Source organism: Anomalospiza imberbis, chromosome 16, assembly GCF_031753505.1.
Source record: "Anomalospiza imberbis isolate Cuckoo-Finch-1a 21T00152 chromosome 16, ASM3175350v1, whole genome shotgun sequence".
Lineage (NCBI taxonomy): Eukaryota > Metazoa > Chordata > Aves > Passeriformes > Viduidae > Anomalospiza > Anomalospiza imberbis.
Genome location: NC_089696.1, coordinates 7,732,566 through 7,749,384, shown reverse-complemented (window position 1 = coordinate 7,749,384; position 16,819 = coordinate 7,732,566). Strand labels below are relative to the sequence as shown.

Below are 16,819 nucleotides of genomic sequence, written 5' to 3'. Positions count from 1 at the left end.
GCTAGAACAGAGGAACTTCAGTGAGATTTCTGGATGTCTTCATCCTCCCTGTGTAGGTTAGGTCTATGTTAAAGCACCAGTCATTAAACAAAATGTGTTATGGACTTTTCTGTGTCAGAACTAGTGACTGCTTTTGCTTCTGAAAGATTGTATACACACACAAATTCCGCTGCCAGAGCAACCCGGGTAAGTATGAACAGAGACTTGCATTTCTTGTGTAGCTCTGAATTCAGTAACATCCAATCTGCTGAAAGCTTACTTTGGCTGAATGTGTAAAATTTACTTCACCCATTCACACAAGCTAGCTACAGCAACACGTGCCATTATTTGACCTTAGCCCTCTCGACTTTGTATACACTTATGCTTCTTTTCTACACAAACTGATACTGTAATAATTATGTCACTCTCAGCAACTCTCACAAGTTACATCAAACAGATTTTTGTAGGCATTACTAATAATTTAATCTTTCCCTGATGATGAAGATATTTGCATTTAAGTAGACACTATATACCACATAAAATCTTCCATTAGATGCCGTCCATGTTTAAAGTCTAACAAGCATTTAATCCGTCTACATAGTTAGAAGCTGGAGGTTGGTATTTTTCCTTTAGTGGAGTATAGGATGACATTTTGAGCTAGTTTTAAGACTTAACTAGCAAAAGACTTCTGTAGCCACCTTTCTGGAACTAGTTTGGTTCTTTGTGATTTTGCCTAAGATTTTAAACAGCATGCATGGGACTTCCCTCAATGGCTAGAGGAATTCTTTTAGCTGTACAACTCTGTTCACGTAACAGCAGGCAGTCCTAAACATGTCCAAGAGCTTCCTTCCAGTCAAAAATGTAAAAGTTCTTTGAATGGACTTTGTGCTGCATTGAGCAGAGCTGATAAGGAAACTAAAATAGTGTTAAATATTTGTTAATGTGTAACTGCAGATGATTCCCAGTTTCTGTTTAGTATTATATTAGCCTTCCTGGTTTAGAAGGCAAATTGATTGCATGAAATAGTAACTGGATGCATTTTCAAAAAGAAAATAGTTACAATACTTCCAACAGGTATCACTGCTCCACAGCAAGTACTGTCTGTCTCATTGTTTGGACTCACCATCTCAGTAACCTTCTCATGCTTTAGTGCTTTTCTGTGCTTAACATCCTCCTTAACTGATGGATCAGCTCCTATATTTCATTTCTAAAACATATACTATTCGTACCAGTAAACTAGTTGGAATTCCACATAACTTTTGAGTGAAGTTGCACTCTAGATACCATCTTATGCAACAATCATTAAGTACTGATATTGGATTTAAGATTAATTACATTGTAATATACAAGGAATGCAAAGGCCTGCTCAATTCACTCTAACAATTATTATTGCAACACTTGAATAGAATAGAAAGTTTTGAATAGAAAATTGTGGTTTTCACAGACTAAGTATGTGAGCTACATATATGTGTTTTGGCTTAATTTATAGCTACTAGTAATCATTCCACTTATTAAAGCCTAATATCTAATCTATCTAATATCTAACCTGTATCTAATACTTCACTTTATAAGTGAAACTGCGGGGAATCAGAAAAAGCATCTCTTTCTGTTCAGGAAAAATGAAATGAAAAAAATTATTGCAAATGAAAACTGATCTACAGGTTTTAAGGGAGGAGCTTGTTGGGTTTGTTTGGTTTTTTTAATCAGGCCATTGTAACACTGCAGTGGTGTCACATTGCAGTTCCATTAAAAGCAGGAAACAAATTGCATACACCTCCTAAAAACTGCAGATAGTAAAGGAGAAATCACATTGCAGACCTTCAAGTTTAGTGTTCTTCTGAATTTGTTAAAAGATAGAGCATTTGGAAAACATTTAAAAGTGAGAATATGCAAAGAAAAGAAGTTACTCCAGTAATTTTACAAGAAAACAATGAAGGACATTTCAAGAGTTCATAAGGAAGTACAGCCACAGTGTTCTTAGTAAATATTTTCCTTAATTCCAGCTCTACTATTCGATGAGGTGTGGCATAGAACAATTGTGCATTGAAATTTTAAGACCTACCAGTATTTGCTGATGGTGGCACCAAACTCTTAGTGTTACTTCAAAACCAGAAGAACTCCTGAGGAAATTCTCCACACAATTTTATCATTAGCACAGTTTTAGGTATCACTAATATTAACATAAATCTTTTTCAAAGTACTGTTTGTTAATGTTTTACAATGCCTTGGAGTACTTGTTAATCAACAGGGTTTCTTTTGGTTATGTTCCTTCTCTTAAATGCTTCAGCATTAGGAAAATAATTTCCAACATCACTGGACTAAAATGACTCTTGCAAGTGTCATCATTTTACATCATTTGTAACTACAAAGAATGTACTTGTATGCCAACATCACTGGTGGTGTCTACATTCCAGGTTATTTCAAAATAACAATGAAACTTTTTACAAGAGACACTACAAATTGTGTATTTGCACTAGAAACAACTTCTACTACATTTGCAGCTTTGCATCAACAGTTTAATATAGACATTTTAAAAGCACCCTTACAAACCAAAGTATTGCACTGGCATTATAAAAATTCACAGTAAGTTTAACTTCCAGACCTTGGTAAAAAACAGTGCAAGAGCTTTTCATTGTGCAAGAGCTTTTTATCCAAACCTTTCAGGTTACTGAAAATAATAATAATTAAAACGAAACAATAAAACCAACTATATGACAAGCTGCACTGATATTTCAGTGAATCAGGTTCAATTCTCTTTAGCTTTCACTTCTCAAAAAGACTTTGTGGGATCTTTTTTCACCATTCCAAAGTATATCCAGTCCAACACTGAAATAGGTGCTTTTGGCAGATGTATGGCTCCACGTGTCCATTTTATGGAGAGTCCACAATGCTTGCAGAGGTTATTCCACAATGAGATATTCCTACTGTTTTGAGTAGGGAATCTCTTTCCATAATTTGCAGCATTTCCCCCACTTTTTGGGGCAGCAACATCAATAGTCGTGTCTTCAACAGATCCTGAAGATAACACATGAAGAAAAGGTTACTCCAAAATAGGCTTAGAACAAATGGCCATGTAACTCTAAACTGTTACTTAAGGTCAATCTTAAAAGTACTTTTCCTCATATTTAACAGCCAATTGGGACCCAAAGAAAAGATCCATTAAGTCACCAGGCATCTCCAATAGCGACCAAGTGTGATGTCCCAATGAAGGCATAACAATATGGCACACAGGAAATATCTCCTCAGGATATCAACTGCCACTGACTGCCCCAGGTCTTCCTTAGGCAAACATATTATCGTTATATTATCATATATCTTCTGCTTTATCCTTTGGATTTTTGAATCAGTAAATTTTTATCTGCCCCACTGTCCCGTGTCAAGTAGTCCCATACTTCAATTACGTAGCACATGACATTTTGTTCCTGCTTTGCCTTGGGAGGCAAGCACTTCATACCTTTCCCATAGTGACTGCATAGGCTTCTAGAACACTTTATATTCTGCATCTCTTTTCAGGCTTGAGGATCCTAATCTACCTGTTATTCCTTTAACAGAAGCATTCCATATCATGGGAATTCTCACCTTCCTCTACTGTATAATTTTTAAGACAGGAAATCAGAACAACGTGCAGTGTTCCTTTCATAACTTCAAAAAGTTAATGCTCCAGGTTTACAAATGGCCAGTAAAGAGAGGATGTTTGGGGGTTGTTTGTTTGTTTTTGGTGGTGTGTTTTTAGGACTTTTTGTTTTGTTTTTGCTTTGTTTCTGAATGTGTGTGTGTGTGGTGGTGTTTTTTTTCCTCCTCATCCAGACAATATCTGCCCAAACATGTTTAACCCGTTTGGTTAAGTTCATAAATAAATATCTCCTGATGGGGAGGGGATTTGGTCTATCAGCAAGGAATGACCTGATTCAGGCAGTTGTTTACGAGAAGTTCTAAGATACTTTAGGTGAACTTCAAAAAGGAACTCTAAATTATCTTTCAAGGTGAAACCATTCGTTGTCCTTTGTTTCACCTTGCAAGTAAAATCACAGAGTTTATGCTCCAGTATGTAACATAACTGTTGTACACTCCCTGTTTTGGTTCCTTCTGAATTACCATTACTGAAGTTTGTTTACTGTAGCAACAGAAGTTGCTGGGACACCTTGTACTAAATCACTATATATATATATATATATGTCCCTATAGGACATATAAATCTAATTACAATCAGGAATAAGACTTGAAATATTTCAAAATAGTGGATAACTTTTGCTACTAGGAGTTCATTAAAACAGAATACACATCCATGTACACACATCGCATCTACAGAGATAGCAGATGATCTACTGAGCTCAATACTGCAATTGCCGTGATCTTTAGATGGAATGGTTCTGCATAGTCATTTATAAATGCAAATCTTTTCCTGCAAATATGGACCTGCCAATTTTAGACCCCTTTCAGAAAAAAAGAGGTCTGAAAACAGAATGGCTCATTTTCAACAGCCTGTTTTCTAATTGCAGGTGTTGTTAATAATAAACTAAAGAGCAGTAATAATCTTTGAAAGTTGTGTTGCTGCTGTTCTTTTCTGCCTCCTCCAAGTTTTCTTTTAAGGAATAATTATCTATACTCAATCTCCCTACTGTTAAAACTTTCTCTCAAGAAAAATTTCATAGCTTTCATGAAAGAAGGCAATTTCCACATGAACTTTTCTGTAAATCAACAGTGTCTTCAGAATTTAGTTTCAAGGAGAAGCAGGAAAAGCTGATCTTGTGCATAGTGAATCAGAACAGCAAGATGTTTAGAATCCTTGAACAGTTCAAACAGTACAAAGCTGTGTTTACAGTTCCTTCAATACAGGATTTTACATAGTGAAGTGAAGGCTTCACTTTTTTCCCCACACACAGTTTCAAGGCATTATGCATGCTTTTCTTCCTAAATGAACACGTCATATAAATGAACCCACTGGGATATTTTGAAAAGCTTTATGTTCTTCAACCATGCTTTGAAATAGAACCGAGACACTTCCTTTACACATCAGGTATTATCACATCTTTTCTAGATTACTGAGGTTCAAGACAAACAGTTTAACTGATGGTTGCATTTATGAGTTTCAACCTCTTACCTACAGCTCTGCCCTCAAGTTAAATCCAAGTCAGCATTTCACCTTTCTTGTTCTCCAAGAAAGCAAGATTCCACGGTGCTAACGAGGGGGATTCCCCTCCCAAGAGCTCATGTGGGGTAGTGGTTAATGGCCATTTCTGGCAGCATTTGGTTGGTGTGAGGACCAGTTCAGAGCGCCAGGGCTCCTGTGCTGCTCTCTGGCAGCAGCTCTCAGCATGCCAGCTCCACCACGCTCCCCGGGATCCTGCTCGCCTGTCCCGTTCTTAGACGGCTACAGGAAGTGTCTTCCCCGCCTAATCCCATTTGTGCAATCTTTCCCACGCGTTTTTTTTTTACCACCTGAGCTGAGAAAGATTCCCCACTACTTTTATTTAAGAAGTGTCAGCCGCGAGCAGGTGGTTTAACATAGCAAGTGTTAAACCGAATCTCGGGCAAGAGAGCTCTCCCAGGCTCTGGCCAAAGCTCACAGCCGGACTGCCCTCGCTGTCCCGTGCCGGGGTCCCATCCCGGCTCTCACCTGCCGGGGTCGGCGTGGCGGCCGCGGGGGCCCCCGGCGCGCTGCAGCTCCAGGTCGGCGGGGCGGGCGGGGGCGAGCGCGGCGGTGAGGCGGAGGCTGAGGCCGTTCACCAGCCGCCGCAGCAGCGTGTCCCCGCGGCCCTTGGGCGCCGACAGCCCCACGTCGTCCCGCAGCTCCTCGGGCGGCACCTCCAGGTTGCCCGCGTACCAGAACACCCACCAGACCAGGCTGAGGAAGATGCCGATGCCGCCCGCGTAGATGAGCAGGTCGGAGAAGAACACGTCGGCGAACACGCCGGCCAGCAGCACCGCCAGCCCCACCGCGTCGAAGGCTAGCGCCAGCCAGAAGGCGGCCACGCAGCGGCCCAGCCCGCCCGGGGCCGCCATCGGGAGCGGCGCCACCGCCGCCTCGGGCCGCGCGCACCTGAGGGGAGGCGAGGGCGGCGCCCACCTGAGGGCAGGGCCGGGCCGCGCCCTCCCCTCGCGGCAGGTGCAGGCCACGCCCCCACGGAGGGGACGTGCAGGCCACGCCCCCACACACCTGAGGGCAGGGCCGGGCCACGCCCCCACGGAGGGGACGTGCAGGCCACGCCCCCACACCTGAGGGCAGGTTCGGGCCGCGCCCCCCCACACCTGAGGGCAGGTTCGGGCCGCGCCCCCCCACACCTGAGGGCAGGTTCGGGCCGCGCCCCCCCACACCTGAGGGCAGGTTCGGGCCATGCCCCCCCACACCTGAGGGCAGGTTCGGGCCGCGCCCCCCCACACCTGAGGGCAGGTTCGGGCCACGCCCCCCCACACCTGAGGGCAGGTTCGGGCCGCGCCTCTGCCCCCGCAGCCGCGCGCAGGGAAGGCGGGCACCCTCACCGGCCCCGCCGAGCCCCAGCCCGCCGCCCTGGGGCTCGAAGGCTGATCCGTAGCGACCGATGGCACTTGGGATCTGGGGCCTCTCTGCGAGTAGTGCTCGCTACCGTTCCCAGGTGAGCCGGATACGGCTGGGCCCGCTCAGCTGCTCCAGCTGAGGCAGGGCCACCTCGGGCACCCTGGAAGGGAGGCACTTCAAAAGAGTGGTCTGCAAATGGACATCCACTTCGTTCATCTCCGCACTTGCAAGGGGAGGCAAGCTGGTTGCAGACAGCAGAGATCTGCAACACAGTTACAATGTGCATCTGCAAATGCACACAGCCCACTTTAACTGCGTTTGAGGCTTAAAAAGAGCAGTTGGAAGACGAGTTCAGATTGACAAACAGGAAACAAGTTGTCAATGCAGGATGTAAAATTCAGTAAGTAAAACAGTTATGTAAAAGGCAAGACACATATTTCAGTTCAACCTTGTGTTAATGACCTGATACGTATCTTTTTACACTCCAAAGTCCTCAAGCACAAGAACTGTATGTAGATGTAGGATCTCCTGTGCCTGCTCTCACAAGGGCCTTTTGTCTAACACCTTATTTAATGATGGGTAAGCCACTGTTCCAGTAACTAGAAATATCAAGCCAACAGGAACTATGACTAGGCCTAATTGAATAGGTACCTTCCACATTTTAGTGGAAATAGTGTGCATTAAATGATACTGCTGATACTCTGCCAGTAACAGTGAGTGCTGTTGGTTTACTGGGATTACTATCACAGCTTTTGGTTCACAAAATAGTTGAAAAGTTACAAAAAGGCACGGTTGCAAAAGGGTCAAAAAAAGTTGACACCACAGATCAAGCAGAATATTTTCATATTCTTATTTAGCACCCACTTTCTTTCTAGGTAGCCAATATCTTGATATGAGAATGCCATAAAAAGGAGATGTGGTAGGGTTTTTTGAATGACAAAGTAGTTACTTCCTGTTGATTAATCTTGTATCTTACCACCTTTTTGGAGTTTTTATCACTAGGACTTTTCAACACAAATCTGCCTCATTTTCTCACTCTGCAATGGACAAACAAGTTATCATACAGAGAACAACTGGGCAGTTGTGTAAAATTTCAAATATATCACCTTTCAGTCCTGAAGTATGTATTTCAAATAATCACCTTTCAGTCCTGAAGTATGTATTTTTCATGCCATAACAGGACAAGTTCACTTGGCTGGCGCAACTGGAATTCACACAGCCTTTGGCTTTCTTCAGATGGAAGAACAACAGTTCTGTGACCATCATGCAGATATGCTCTCAACTGTTCTGGTAGCAGAAATAAAGCCCAAAATGGAAGGTAACAATTTGCTTGATGTTGTAAAATATATATACTGTTAAAGCAAAATTGTTGGTGCCTTTTTAACTCGCTAATACGCTAGGTAACACAGCTAAAAATTACAATGTGGGGCTTGGTATCAGGCTACTAAGTTAGATTATTTGCAGTAACACCAATTCCTGTCAACCTGTCTTTATTATATTGAACAATTTTTTTTAAACTGTAGCAGTTTTTTCACCTTTAAAAGCACATGCAGATTGCTGCTCTTGGCACACATGCTTCTTGCTTCAGAAAGACAGCATTTATTAAAATATCTCCCAGACTTTTTTTCCTTGGGATAGACCCCTCTCTTCCCTTTGACACTTGAAAAATTTCAGTATTTTTGGTTTGGGCCAGCAAAAGATAAAAGGTGATGGGGCCATCACCTTTTTGTACTATCGCCATTTATTTGTACCAGTGTGTAAATTAGAAGGAAACCAATGAGTCATTACAGATTTTGGTGAAAAAAAGCCCTTGGGATCAGATTTCCTAAGAAGGTATTTTACTTCATCAATAAATTTGTTTACTGAAAATAGACCACGGAATGATGATACAAAACATGTTACACCAGACAGCGTTCATGCTGACTGCGGCACACGCACCTTTTTGGGTGCCTGCTTCTGTGGTTTTGAAGACTTCCTGGCTGACTGTATCGATTTGCCAGCGTTGGGTGTTGCAAAAGACTTTGCTTCAGGTTTTTTTGGAGCCTTTTTCATGTCTTTTTCTTTTATTGCCTCCTTTGGCTTACTGACCTGCTTGGCTTTTTTCTCTTTTGATGACATCTCCAAGTCTGCACACTCTTCTGTAACATTAGGTTTTGATTTTGGAGTATCCATCACTAGAGATGTTTTCTTTCTCTTACCAAGGGGTGTTTTGGCTTTCTTGCCCAAATTGTCACCTTTTCCTGGACTTGATCCCATTTTCTGTATTTAACACAAACAAAAAATTATCATTCCACCCAAGAAACATATTTCCTGTTTTCCGGAAGAAGCATCACTGAAAACCATTACAAATGACAAATATTTTCAACTGAACTGCACCCCACTCTACTTGAAGTGTGCTAACACATACTGTTCCCTAAGAAGCAATGAACAATTTAAACAGTTCAAAATCTTTAGTTTTAACTGAAATGCCAACTTCTCAATATTATTCAACAATTACCTTCAGGTCAGCTGAGCTCGTTGTTTGTATAGGCACCAGTTGTGGAATTTCTTCATCATCACAATCACCTGGTTCTTGGACTATTTCTGTCTTTTCTTTTGTCACAGGCTCCTGGGTACCAGCAGCACCTTTACTTTCTGTTGTCACAGTGACTTGACTTGACTTCAGTTTTTTAGCTGTCTTCTTTGCTTTCTTGGGTTGTGCCTTCTAGAATTAATCAGAAGTACATCTCAGACAAATCCTCATACCACTTCTAAATGTATAATAATTGTTTTAATGTCGTTAAAAATTAGATGGTGTAGCAACACTAATGACTTTTATATATGGTTTATTGGTCTGGGTCTATTGAATAAAATATGAAAAAATGCATTGCATGCAGAAGTTTAATATAAATAGCTCACAACTATAGCAATGTCAACCTTAAAGTCTCTAAGTTGAATATGCACGGTCCCAATTTAATTTCAGACAAATAAATATAAATTAACAGTACAAAGGAATAGCCAATTATTATTTTTTAACAAGTACGAGCTCCCCCTATATACGCAAATATATGAGATTGAGAATTATTCAGATGCCACTGATTAACCAACAAAGGACAGATGCAAAATCTGAACCCACATATGTTAATGAGCGTATTTTCAGAAGGCAAATATGGATAAACAATAGAAGCAAAGCTCTAAGAATGAATCTCAGGTCCCTTGAGTTTAGGTCTAGAAATACTTTATTTCCAGTTTGCTTTAAAATCTGTAAGGGAGTTTCCATAATTTCTTATTGTTACTGAGTATTTAAAGCACTGAGGCAGGAGTGTCTACCCAGTAATAGACATAAAAGCCTGGGATCAGTTTCTAATGCATTTAAACCCAAAATAACAATGCACAGAAGGAAAACAAGAACTAGAACTAAATGTACCTATTTAATTTATGCAAAGTTTGAAGAAATTTTGGTTACCTTTACTTCATTTTTCTTGAGAGATGGCTCTTTGTCAAGCTCATCCAGGTTGGAGATATTGGCAGTAAATATTGGGAGTGCAACCGATTTAAGTGTTTTGAGGTGAAGAATTTTTACATTTTTCCATTTCTGCAAAAACAAAACCAGTATGTTATGTAAAAATAAGGCTGAAGTATGAACCTATTTGTCTGTAATGCAGTCAATCAGCAGTACCTTTGGTAACTTGTTACCAATCACTTTTGCTGCTTCGATGATATTCTCAACTATCTCATCCACTTTCATCCCAGTGTGACCTATGCGTGTTGTACTGAAAGAAGAAACGAATAATAATTATATATGGGCAAGTAAACTTATTGCAAGTTACTTATTTAGTTTAGGCATACCCAGAAATGCAAAAAGCCCACTTATCTGAAATAATCATAAAGAAGGGATGGCTACTGGAGAAATCTTTTGTGATAACAGAAGGGATTCACCAGTATTCATCTTTCCATGTTTGTATATGCAACTTCTGCCTTATATTACAAGGCATTACTACCAATTCAGATCCTTTCAGATACACAATACATGAAAAAATCTTATAGGAATAGAGTATTTTGGAAATACAAAAATAGTATTAAATTAGATTAAAACTAAGGCTGTACATGCGCTTTGGCAGTGACAGGTGCCTAGAAATTCCTCAGGTGAAAGGAAAAAGAGACAAACCCCTTCAACTTCACAGTAAAACTTAAGTAGAACTACTAATTTAACTATACAGGTAAAGATTCAAAATGCCCCCCATTTGGAATGACCCTTAACATCTTTTATTCACATACTAAAGGAATAAAAATAACTCACGTAAAATTCCTCCAGTTAAGATAGAACCATCCTTCAAGTGATGTATTAATCTATTTGTACTTACTAACAGCACCCTTTGTTGTTAACTGGGAGTGTAGTCCCTTGGATATGTTTTTCTAGTTCCTTGGCAAGATCTTTGGCTTTCAGGTTTACAGATAAAGGTGCCCTAAAACAGAAAGGGAGAGGGGTAAAAAAAGAAGGAAATAATTAGAAAATCCAAAGAAAACCAATTCCTCCATTACTAAGAAGAATCCGATTTTAAAAAAGATAATGCAAGAATGGATCTCCAAAGTTTAAAGACCTACTTTTTCTTTTCATAGAAGTGTTTTCCTAGATGTGAGGGCAAAAGCCTTCTAATTCGGTCATCAGACAGAAAGAGATCAAAACTGTTCAGGAGGCGCCGCTTCGCTTCATACATTTTATACTCCTTTTTGAGGGTTTTGTATGAGATGATCTGCAATACAAGCACCAGTTTAGTCCCTGCTGCTGAAAATCCAACCTGAAATGCTTCTCAGAACTGCACAGATTAAAGCTGCTGAACTGATAGTCCATCACAGTGCATTCTTTTAGAAAGTTGAACACAATCAAGAAGTATCCATTTCCTACTGTTTTAAAGACTCAAAATATATGGATCTCTTGCACAGTAACTGCACATCACAAAACAGAACTCACATACATGAATAATATCTAAATCAAGGTTAAATATAACAAGTTGTTATACAGTTTTATTGTTGGTGGCATAAACAATCAAATGTTGTGAGTTTTCCTGGTTGGTTACTCAAACTAAATATTGAACATTTATCTAGAAATTGTATCTGATTACTGAAAATCCTGTTTCAAACTGAAGAAATTATTCCAAGTAAACTTTGTGTTTTAGAAACACCACAGTTCGAGTAGTCAGAAAAATCTTACTAGAGTATGTGAATGAGAATTAGAATATTAGACAACGGAAAAGAACAACTACTGGTATTCTTTTTGGTGGCATAAAAGGAAAGAAATGACAGTACTGTATTATATCAAGGACCCCCCTTACCCGGCTAATACTTCTGATCCCATTCCGGAGTAAAAGTTTCTTGTATAGATTTTCAGTCTGTTCTGCTGATAAATTTGGTTCATCCTTTGTGAACAGGCAAACATCAGCTGTTTCTGGTCGAATGCCATGGGGCAGTGGTCTACAATAAGAATATGAGATGCATAAAAAATGTCTAATAAGAGAAGGAAGTTTTCCCCAGAACTAGGACTACACTGGAGTTCAGTACCCTTTAACAACACAGAGCAGTGCCTGTATTTACACTTTGTTAACTACTAAATATTCTCGGTGAAACCTACAGTTGATAAGCATACAGAACTGTAAAAGTGGAATCATGGAACACCACAGCTCCAGTCAGATACAAAGCAGAATCCTCTATCCTGCCAGCAGCCCTTACCACAGGGGTCCTCATAAACAGATGTAAACTTTCTCAATGTAGTGCAGCTACAGTCTAAAACAAGACTTCTAATTCATATGCAGGTTTGGTTACCAAAGGAAACAAGAAGTATTACTAATGATTTGGTGGTGGGTCAAGAAAAGAAGGTGATTCTAGATATTTTCTAGATCTAGAAATAGATAACACCTAGATATTTTCTAAAGCTAAAGGACTGAAAGGCACATACCCTGTAATTGGCAACCAACAGAACCAGTACCCTCTGTGCAAAAAGCTGGCATAGCCCAGCTTCCAGTTATACCAAAAGCAGGGGTAAAGCAGCTTCTGACCCGGCAGTTCTTCTATGCCGGCAGTCACAGCATAGAAGCTCCCAGGACAAGGCTGTGGCAGTCAAACCCCTTAAGCTCAGAATCTGCAAAGTGTTCTTTTTCAAGCCAAAGGACACGAACAACCCCTGTAACCATGCGGCCGGACATCAATGTCTTACATTCTGATGACTTTTGCCACTTGCGGGACCTTCCACACCGTCACCAGTAGATGGACGCTCTCGCTCTCGTTGAGGAGCAGCGCGTCTCCCTTGGCCTTACTTCTGGAGAAAGCCAAGAGAGCCTCCACCGCCTTCTTCACCTGCAACGGCACCACAGCGGCAGCAGCCGCAGGTCAAGCCCGGCCCGGCCGCGCTCCCGCCTGCCCGGCTCCCCGCAGTCCCCGGGCGCGCTCCAGGCGCCGGTCCAAATACCTGGGCACGGTCCAAGTGCTCCCTGCCGCTCGCCATGGGCCACCGCTGCTGCCACGTGCGGCCTCCGCGCCTGCGTGCGCGCCGCTTTCCGGTGCACGGCGGGGCCCGTCCGGGGCGGGGCCCGCGGTGCTTTCCGCTCCTGCGCACGGCGGCGGCTGCGCGCTCGGGGCGCGGGTGCTCCGCGAATGCGGCGGGCGCCGGCTGTGTGTGCGGGCGGCTTTGCGCCAGCAGGGTCACCGGCTAACCGGACTTGGAGCAGGGTTCCGGAGGCCGCCAGTCCGTCCCGCTTCGGCACCAGGGCCAGCCGGAGGTCAAGCCGGGTTGCTCAGGGTTGCAGCCACCGTGTCCTCACGTTGAAAAGCGTTTAGTCGGACTCGCCTTGTGTTACTGATGGTGCTCTCCTAGTCCAGCCCCGGAGGCTGCTGGCCCCCTTTGCTTCCAGGGGTGGCTCGTGTTTAGCCTGCTGTGCTCCTGGCGCTTTCCAGCACAGCTGTTCCTTCTCCAGCCAGTCATTTCCCAGCCTGTGTTGTGCAAGGGGCTGCTCCTTCCCAAATGCAGGTTTGCGTTTGCCTTTTTTGAGTGTTGACGGGTTGGTGTTGCCGAGTCTTTCCGGCCTATCTCGGTCCCTCTGTTCATGAGGGTAGTGATTGGTCCCAAGTTTGATTCCCCCTGCAAATCTGATGTGGCCATACTTCAGGTCACTGTTAGAGATACTAAATAGAACGTGGCCCAGGATAACTCCCAGCAGTACTCCATCTGTTACTGGCCTTCAGGTGGAGTACAAGCCATTATCTCTGCCCTCCAAGCCCTGTTATCTGAACAGTGGTTACCATCTAGTTGGCCACCGAGCACAGCATCATGTTTGGGAAGAATTGAGCACGTTCTTCAGATTCCTTCTTTGAATACTATCCCTGATTTTACTTCCTGTATTTCTGACCTTTTGCACTGGAGTGCTGTTATAAGATTCCTATTTAGCCAGGCTAGTCTCCTGATATATCTACTTGTTTTGCTGAATAATCAGGGGGAGCTGTTTGTATGATTGGTGGAGGTTGTCCTTAAAGACCTGCTGCCAGATTTTCTGAGCTCCTTTGCCTTTCAGAGCTGCCTCCCCTGGGATCCTGCCCACTGGTTCTCTGAATAAATCAGAGTCTTTCTCATGGACTCCAGGGACTGTAGTCTGCTGCTCATTTTCCTCATACACCCTGTCTTGAGCGTGGCTATTTCTGAGTCACTACTATTGGAGCAACCACTGATTATCAAGTCAAGCCATTTCTTCCTCATGTGTGACTAATAAAGGCAAGGCTGCTGCCTCTCCTGTTCAGTTTAGAAATGCATTGACTGACTACATGGAAATAGCTTAATTGCAGAATGCTTATTCCATTGAGTTCCATGCTAGATAAGTACATTGTTCTGAGATAAAGTCTAGCCTGGAATTATTTTGGTCTCATTCTCACAGCGCTGTGTGTGTCCTGGCAGCCTTGGGTTGTCTGCATTTGTCACACAGGTAAGCTGCTCTCTGGATAACACAGCTATGCATAACCAGGGCTTAAATATGTATCAAATTAGGAGTCTTAGTCATTCACTCTTCTCTAGATTTTTTCCTGCTCTTTGCCTTTCTATGTATGGTTTTATTCCTTCTCATCAGATGTCTTCCAACAAAATTTGTTGCTCCATCAGTGTGGCCAGTGCAAAGAGAAACTAAAATACCCTAGTTTCTTGGCAAGCTGCTTTATGTAGTGGTTTATATTTTCTTTCTGCTGTTAGTGTTTTTGGAGCAATATTAGAATAGTTGATGGCATCAAGACTTATTCAGACAGGAAAGAACTATACAGACATACACTGATTTTAAAGAGTGAAAAAAACCATCCTGGAAAATGGAAATTTTCCTATTATGTTTTTGGAACAAAACCAAAACCAAATCAAAACAAAAAAAGAAACTGGCTAAGAAAAAGAAAAGCTGTCCTGTGTTGCCATGTTGTATGAAGTACTGATTAGAGAAATTACTGAAGGTGAGGAACACGCAGGGTAGCCAAGGAGGGCAGACTCATTAAAACCTTTTCAGTACTGCTGGAATTTCTGCATGTGATACTAGCTGTGGTGCTGTATATTCTATTAGCCTTGCTTCTATCTTTGCACATTTTAGGGCAACATTTTAGGGTATTTTAATAAAACATCGACATATTAATGTGACATGTTAAATCAAAATAGAAAAAGTCAGATGACTGGAACATCTCTCTGAAAATGAGTCAGGCTAGTCACGTAAGATATGATTGAACAGCATGTTTGAACACTGACTTTACTGGGTCAATATAGCATTAACAGGATAAAACTGCAGGGACTATTATTAGTGACTCAAATTTGAATTTTTCACATATCAGTCTCATCCAGGTACATTTTTCTGAAAAAGTTTTGGTCTGACATGACTAAATTTTACCAGATGTGGTTTAACTGACTTAGTATAATCATTATCGCTTGAAAGGTGCTTGGCATAGCTAATAGAGCTGTCTCAAAAAAATTAAGTTAATCTGTGAATAAGAAATATTTCAGCTTAATACAGCATGCAATGAATATAAACTGTAAAAGAGCACACCTTTAATTTAGCAATGTCATAAATTTACAGTTACTCCTGCAAGGAAATCAGGTTTGCTATTTTTACCGGTGTTATTGCTGTACACTGTCCTGCTGTAGCTCTCAATTTAACTTTTTGGATCATGAAAGTATGTATTTTCTTTAAAAAAAATTGTGTCACTTATTTAAATGCTAAGATGGAAAAGAATTTCAATACGTTCTACCTCATTACTTTTTTATATGTCTAATTTTCTACTTTCACACAGCAAAAGGTGCTATTGTTTCTGCTGTGAAGAGGTCTTTTAGATTTAAGGTTATTCAAGTTTCAGTTCCCAGCTTGTATTCCTCCAGACTATTTGATGGCAATGCCAAAATCCCAGATCTCTGTAAGTGTAGTTCTTGCAACAAAACCAGCACAAAGAGTATGCAGAGATTGAGACAGGACTAAGAAGTGTTTTACAAGAGAATCTCCTCGCTAGACCTGAGTTCAAGCACTGTTTTCTTTCGCCTGTGCTCCTTTGCAAAGCTGGAGTCAGCCTCCAGCTGTAACCAGACACGAGGCTTTGGTGCAAGCCATTCACAGGCACCAAGAGGGCTGTTCCAAAGGACAGGGACCCTGGCTCTGGACAAAGCTGCAAAGCTTTCTTTAACAATGCTTTGCCTCACGTCCTTTCTAGGGGCTTAACAGATGACAGGAACACTGCCTCAAGTACCTTTTTGTCACACAGCAGTTAATCTATTACTTTTCTTGAGAAATAGGTGGACTTTTTTGGGTGTATGGAACTGACAGGAGATGTAGAAAAAATTTACATTGGAAGGAAAGCGAATGAAAGGATAGGGATTATCAAACGTTATATATACACAGACAACAGATTTTGGGTTTGTTAGCATAAATTTCTATTTTATATTAAGACTAGAATCCTTTCTAGTATTTCTTCAGAGGAAAAGTAGTATCTTGTCAGGTTTATAGTGTGATAAAATAAACACAAGGAAAGAAACATGTTCACAGTATAAAATCTTCAGCAGTAACTCCAGTTTTGTTGGTATATTTTTTTGTACCAAATCCTCTATAGAGTATACAAAAAGAGCAGAATAAGTAAGAGCCTTTAAGTACCAATTCAGGAAGAAAACAGTCTTGTCTGGAGTACACATCATCTGCTTTAACAGCATCATTTCAACAGTCTGCAGTACCAACCGAAAAGCCAGAGTAATACAGATCAAATACCTGGGACATTGAAACAGTCTTTTCTTCTTAGGTAATATTCAGTAATAAACACTTATAAAAACACATTTCTCATCATTAACATGATTTTTAATATATAGACTGGTGCCAT

At 41.5% G+C, this 16,819-nt stretch overlaps 2 protein-coding genes and 1 long non-coding RNA gene across 3 annotated transcripts in view; 1 reads left to right on the top strand and 2 right to left on the bottom strand.

Annotated features, from left to right (window-relative positions):
- Positions 1 to 1,789: 1,789 nt before the first annotated feature.
- Positions 1,790 to 6,062, bottom strand: LOC137483596 (transmembrane protein 238-like). The gene is made up of 2 exons (XM_068206815.1): positions 5,597 to 6,062; positions 1,790 to 2,994 (listed from the first exon to the last, which is right to left on the bottom strand). Exons 1-2 carry the CDS (start codon positions 5,980 to 5,982, stop codon positions 2,985 to 2,987), a joined length of 396 nt encoding a protein of 131 aa, XP_068062916.1. The 5' UTR covers positions 5,983 to 6,062; the 3' UTR covers positions 1,790 to 2,984.
- Positions 6,063 to 7,647: 1,585 nt separating this feature from the next.
- Positions 7,648 to 16,819, top strand: part of LOC137483603 (uncharacterized) — a 26,153-nt gene continuing 16,981 nt past the window's right edge. The window contains exon 1 of the long non-coding RNA XR_011004554.1: positions 7,648 to 7,793. This is a non-coding gene — a long non-coding RNA (uncharacterized lncRNA). The remainder of the gene's footprint in view (positions 7,794 to 16,819) is intronic.
- Positions 8,292 to 13,607, bottom strand: RSL1D1 (ribosomal L1 domain containing 1). The gene is made up of 10 exons (XM_068206358.1): positions 13,505 to 13,607; positions 12,918 to 13,241; positions 12,666 to 12,831; positions 11,788 to 11,926; positions 11,060 to 11,208; positions 10,819 to 10,920; positions 10,134 to 10,227; positions 9,921 to 10,049; positions 8,973 to 9,179; positions 8,292 to 8,734 (listed from the first exon to the last, which is right to left on the bottom strand). Exons 1-10 carry the CDS (start codon positions 13,605 to 13,607, stop codon positions 8,390 to 8,392), a joined length of 1,758 nt encoding a protein of 585 aa, XP_068062459.1. The 3' UTR covers positions 8,292 to 8,389.

Bases quoted from the DNA above. Each gene is read 5' to 3' on its own strand.
- LOC137483596 (XM_068206815.1), bottom strand. From the start codon at position 5,982: ATGGCGGCCCCGGGCGGGCTGGGCCGCTGCGTGGCCGCCTTCTGGCTG.
- RSL1D1 (XM_068206358.1), bottom strand. From the start codon at position 13,607: ATGGCCACATCAGATTTGCAGGGGGAATCAAACTTGGGACCAATCACT. The intron at 13,242-13,504 runs GTCAACACTCAA...TGCAACCCTGAG, and splicing joins AGACTCGGCAACACCAACCC to CAACCCGGCTTGACCTCCGG. The intron at 10,050-10,133 runs GTACTGCTGATT...TTGTTTTTGCAG, and splicing joins TTGGTAACAAGTTACCAAAG to AAATGGAAAAATGTAAAAAT.